Genomic DNA, 6,146 nt, shown 5'->3' with positions numbered 1-6,146 from the left:
AAACTTTTCAATGAAATGGAAAGGGAAGCTATACTTCCAAATTCATTCCTGGAAGCAAGTATCACTTTGATTCCCAAACCAGGGAAAGACGCAACTAAAAAAGAGAACTACAGGCCAATCTCCTTAATGAATATAGATGCAAAAATCCTTAATAAGATACTAGCAAACAGAATACAGAGGATTATCAAAAAGATCATACATCATGAACAAGTCGGATTTATTCCAGAGATGCAAGGGTGGTTCAACATACCTAAGTCAATAAATGTAATACATTATATTAACAAAGTCAAGGACAAAAACCATATGATCCTCTAATAGATGCAGAAAAAGCATTTGACAAAATTCAACATCCATTCATGATAAAAAACCCTGCAAAACATTGGAATAGATGGTCTATATATCAACTTAATAAAGGCTATCTATGATAAACCAACAACCAACATATTAAATGGCCAAAAACTGAAAACCTTCACGTTAAAATCAGGAACAAGACAAGGATGCCCACTATCACCACTCCTCTTCGACAGAGTTCTGGAAACATTAGCCACAGCAATTAGACAAGAGAAAGAAATTAAAGCAATAAAGATATGAAAGGAAGAAGTTAAAACGTCATTATTTGTTGATGATATGATACTCTACATTGAAGACCCAAAAACTCCACCAAAAGACTTCTAGACTTAATTGACAGATTCAGTAGAGTAGCTGCATACAAGGTGAACACCCCAAAATCAATAGCTTTCTTGTACACAAATAACAGACTCACTGAGAGAGAAATAAGGGAAAAAATTCCTTTTACAATAGCATCCAAAAAAATGAAGTATCTAGGAATCAGTCTAACAAAAGAAGCAAAAGATCTCTACACTGAAAAATATAGCACTCTGAAAAAAGAAATTGAAGAGGATATTAAAAAACAGAAAGATATCCCCTACTCCTGGGTAGGAAGAATCAACATAGTGAAAATGGCCATACTACCAAAACTGGTATACAGATTCAATGCAATGCCAATTGAAATTCCAACACTATATTTCACAGAACTAGAAAAAAGAATCCAAAAATATATTTGGAACCATAAGAGACCTAGATAGAATAGCAAAAGCCATCCTAGGCAACAGACACATGGCAGTGGGTATAACAATTCCCAATTTGAAATTATACTACAAAGCCACTGTGATAAAAACAGCATGGCAAAGAAACAGGCCTGAGGATCAGTGGAACAGATTGGAAGACACAAAAACAAATCCAGATATACTCAGCTACCTCATCTTTGACAAAGGAGCCGACCATCCTCAGTGCAGGAAAAATAGCATCTTTAATAAATGGTGTTGAAAAAACTAGATTTCAACCTGCCACAGATTAAAAATAGACCCTTGTCTTTCACCATGCACTAAATGAAAATCCAAGTGGATTAAAGATCTAAATATTAAAACAAAAACACTAAACTTGCTGGAAGGTAAGTTAGGCAGAACTCTGAAAGACATTGGCATGGGAAAAGACTTTGTGAACAAATCCGCAGTAACATGGGAACTAGCAGAAAGAATCAACAAGTGGGATCTCATCTTATTAAAAAGCTTCTGCACTGCAAAAAAAAAAAAAACAAACAAACAAACAAAAAAAACATCAGCAGAACTAAGAGACAACCTACAATGTGGGAAAAATTTTTACTAGCTGCTCTTCAGACAAAGGACTATTATCTAGAATATATAAAGAATTCAAAACAATCAGCCTCCCCAAATATAAAGACCCGATTCAAAAATGGGCATCCGAAATTAACAGACATTTCTTAGACAAAGAAGTAAAAGCAGCAAGTAAATATATGAAAAAATGCTCCACATCACTGGTCATTCGAGAGATGCAGATGAAAACAACACTGAGATTCCACCTCACCCCACAGAGAATGGCTGCTATGAAGAAATCACACAATAACAAATGCTGGCGGGGTTGTGGGGAGAAGGAACCCTTCTCCATTGTTGGTGGGAGTGCATACTGGTGCAACCACTATGGAAATCAATATGAAGATACCTCAAAGAGCTAGGACTAGAGGTTCCATTTGACCCAGCCATCCCTCTGCTGGGTATCTTTCCATAAGAATTAAAAGAATCATATCACAGTGATATATGAACACCCATGTTTGTAGTAGCTAAAACTTGGAAGCAGCCCATTTGCCCATCAGTTGTAAACTGGATAAAGAAGATGTGGTTTTTTTCTATGAAATGGAATATTACTCAGCCATAAAGAATGAGAAAATAGATTCATTCATAGGAAAATGGATCATATTGAAGATATACTCCTAAGTGAAATAAATAAGTCACACATGTATAAATACTGAGTAGTTTCTCTGGTGTGAATAAACTGCAATAATACATAAGATCCTAATAAGATTACTGACATTGTGAAATGGGAAGAAAGGGGCTAAAGGTGTAGGGAAGGGGGGTGGGTAGGGGAAGGGTAATAATGGAAAAGAAAAAAATGTGAGATAATGAAAAGATGGAAATAAAGTGTTTGTAAATGGGGAGGAGAGGAGGGAGTGAAGGGAGGGCAGGGACAAGGTGAAAAAATGAGAACCAAGACCTGTCATGTAGAGGTACAAGATCCCAACAATGAATGTAATTGTACTATATCCCTAAAATGTACCAATAAACTCAAAGCTGGGGGGGAAAAAAAAATTCAGGAAGGCTAAAATGTATTGACTCCATCTACTGGTGATGCCTGAAATTGCACCATAAGAGAATACCCCTTAATCAGGAGACTCAAACCTTTAAAATATAGAGCAAAGATACTTTTAGACCTTATACACTGATACTTTGAAAAATACACAAGGTTTTCTCGAGGTTTTGAAAGAAGAGGGAAATGAGATTTTTATGGCTTTTGTCTAGATGTCCCCCCCAAAGACTTAGGGAGTCAGAGGCAGAACTTTTTTCAGAGGTGGCTTAATCTACAGTGTGTGTGATTGATTTGTGCTGCAACACTAGGATTAATGATGCTAGGATTAAGGGTAGGTGATTACTAAATCAGTCCATTGATTGGTTTGGGACTGCCCTAATCCCAGTAGCCTGGATACAATGTAAGGAACAGAAAGAGGCTTGTCTTGCCCCCTTGCTTGCTTTGCTACCTTCTGCCTGCCATGAATTGTTTCTCCTCTGTGATGCATGTCTGCAATGCTACCCTGCCTTGGAGCCAATCAATTACAAACTGAAACCTCTACAAACTGTCAACTAAATAAACCTTTCCCCCTTTAACTTTGGGTGTTGGGAATTTTGCCTCAGCAAAGCCAGAAAAGTAACTAAGACAGGAATCAAGAAGGAAGAGGCTTGGGATGTTTGGCAATTATTCCTTGGATGTGGGTCTCAGATGCCATCCGCTTTTCTGGGATTGTAGGTTTTATCTCTTAGCTTAGAAATACAACCTCACTGTTGTGTATGCCAAGTTGAGTATGACTGCGTAGTACTCTATGGTAATAATAGGCAGACTCAGTTATCACAAGGGAAAGAAGCCCAAATTTGAATTCAGACTCAGTATTGGGCTAAGGGACTGTAGGTGACCAGTTCATCAGCTACTCAGGTATCTCTATATTGTATTATCAAAGCTTTCCCCTACATGTCCTCTGCAGAAATCTTGTAATCAGTGAAACAGTTCAGCTAGGTCAGCAGGACAGCTCTATGACAATCATGGGAGCCTGATTTCTGCTGGGGTTGGAAAGTGACACCTTATTTTCTTAGAGTGGTACGTTTGTACCTAAATACCCTCTCCTTTTTTTAATTCAGTAAAATATATACAAAATTTACTGTCTTAACCATTGAGTGTATCATTCACTTACATCACTGTGTAACCATCACTACATTCCATCTCCAAAAACCATTGAGTGTATCATTCACTTACATCACTGTGTAACCATCACTACATTCCATCTCCAAAACTGTTTTTATCCTGCAAAACTGTAAGTCCCATTCCTCCTCCCCTACAACTTTTTCCAACCACCATTCCATAACTGAGTACTCTAAGTAGTTCATCTAAGTAGAAACATGCAGTATTTGTCTTTTTGTGACCAGCTTATTTCACTTAGAATAATGCCCTTAAGGTTCATCGGCAATGCAACACATTTTAGAATTTCTTTCCTTTAAAAAAAAATTGTATGGAGACATCCCATTATAGCCTTCACTCACATTCTCCAACTGTTAACACATTACACTTACCCTATCATTTTCCCTCTGTGTCTTTGCAAAAAGATCTTTAAAATCAAAGTGGACAATATTTGGCTTAAGTGAAACAGAAAAGTACAATGCACCCCTTTTGCCCAACAAATGAAGCTTTAAAACCTAAACCTGGACAAAATATATGCAGTAGCTCTTAATAAACTCTGAAAAATAAACAGTAGCAGATAGATTTAAGGAACAAAACTAGAGTTTGACATACCACCAAGCCAGCAGTAAGTTTATCATTTCTTTCCCACCACTATTTTCCAGCATGGATTCAATTCAGCTCCAACCCTGGAAGTGCACACCAGGACAGAGAAAGTTACAAATGCCTTCTATTGCTGCTACACGCTAAGGGGTGGGACAACGTCTTCTGGTGCCCAGGTGGGTGAAATCCATCATGTTTTAAAAAAATAAATTCTATTCACTTGTACCCCATCACCCAGGAAACACCAGTAAGGGTGGCAGCCACAACAATGATGGTCTGCACTTTCAGAACCCTAGAACTGAGAGATTAGGTAGCCTAAACCTAATCTCGTCAACTGCCTGTTAACACAAAAATACCAAATTCTCAACAAGATTTTTAAAAAAGATTTTATTATTGCAAAATATTCAAAATAGCTAGGTCACAATCCATAACTACTTGACATATAAACATGAAAATCTCAATTTGCTGGGCCCAGTGGTGAATGCCTGTAATCCCAGCACTTGGGTGGCTGAGGCAGGAAAATTGCTGCAAGTTCAAGGCCAGCCTGGGGTACACAGTGAGTTCAAGACCAGCCTGCACTACATAGTGAGACTCTGTCTCAAAAAAAAAATTTAAAAAAGAAAGAAAAAAATCTCAACTCACATATGCATGTAAAAAGTCCAGCTGAAATGACACAGCTGTTGGAATTACCTGACAAAGTCCTTAAAGGAGCTATTACAAAAAATGTTTCCAAAAAATAGGGACAAGCATTGGGAGGTAGATCAGCATTAGAGTGCTTGCTTTGTATGCACAAGGTCCTGAGTTTGATCACCACCGCCACAAAAATAAAAACAGAAAGAATAATTTTAGTTTTTTAGCTGGAAAGTGTTTCTTTCTATATAAGGACAGATATCTAGGAACAAATGAAAAGATAAGTTTAATTAAATGTAACCTACAAAGAGGAACAAAATAGAAGTGTTAGAACTGAAAAAAAATCAACAAAAACCTTCATGGGGACTGAAGATGTAATTCAGGGGTAGAGCAGGGGGCCGGGGATTTAGCTCAGCGGTTCGGTGGCCAGGCTAAAATCCCTAGGTTCTATTGCCAGCAAGAAAAACAAAAACACCTTATAAACTTGAGTCATTTACAGGACGCTAATCTAGCACCACACGGGAACTGCCACCTTGACAGGATAACTGTTTGTTAATGTGAACCACCTCACAGTTACCCAGTCAATAACGGTTGGCCCGTTATCATTACATCCCCTCTAGGATGCGGAAACTAGAGGAGAGAGACGGAGCCCCAGAGCCAGGCTGGATGGACAGAGAAAGGAAGGGAGAAGTCAGCAGGATGCAGCCTCACACACAGCGGAATCCGGAAACCTCGGAACTTCCCGTGCCGCAGTCTGCGCTTCCGGTACGGGCGCGAAACCTAGGGGACGCGCACGCAGGGCGGGGCGTGGGGGGGCGTGCGTAGGCGACGCGCGGAGGAACTAAGTAGAGCCGCGGAAAAGCCGCCAGGTCTGCTCTCTGTCCACGCCGTCTGTTGCGCCCCCTGCCTCGCGTCCGCCGCAGCCGCCGCCATGGGAGTGCAGGTGGAGACCATTTCCCCAGGAGACGGTGAGTAGAGCGCCCGCGGCCCAGGGGCCTCACTGCTGCGCCTCTCCGCTCACCCTGCTGTCTATCTCCCCAGGGCGCACCTTCCCGAAGCGCGGCCAGACCTGCGTAGTGCACTACACCGGTGAGTCTGGCGGGCCTGCGGGGTGGGGG

At 40.2% G+C, this 6,146-nt stretch overlaps 1 protein-coding gene across 1 annotated transcript in view; it reads left to right on the top strand.

Annotated features, from left to right (window-relative positions):
- The first annotated feature begins 5,821 nt into the window (after positions 1-5,821).
- The window catches only part of Fkbp1a (FKBP prolyl isomerase 1A), a 26,148-nt gene continuing 25,823 nt past the window's right edge, over positions 5,822-6,146 (top strand). Inside the window, exons 1-2 of the mRNA XM_010612892.2 lie at positions 5,822-5,996; positions 6,070-6,117. Of these exons, the coding sequence (XP_010611194.1) occupies positions 5,960-5,996; positions 6,070-6,117 (85 nt within the window). The 5' untranslated portion in view covers positions 5,822-5,959. The remainder of the gene's footprint in view (positions 5,997-6,069; positions 6,118-6,146) is intronic.

This window comes from Fukomys damarensis, unplaced genomic scaffold (assembly GCF_012274545.1).
Source record: "Fukomys damarensis isolate Sample0158 unplaced genomic scaffold, DMR_v1.0_HiC HiC_scaffold_22, whole genome shotgun sequence".
Lineage (NCBI taxonomy): Eukaryota > Metazoa > Chordata > Mammalia > Rodentia > Bathyergidae > Fukomys > Fukomys damarensis.
This window is presented reverse-complemented; position numbering and strand designations above follow the sequence as displayed.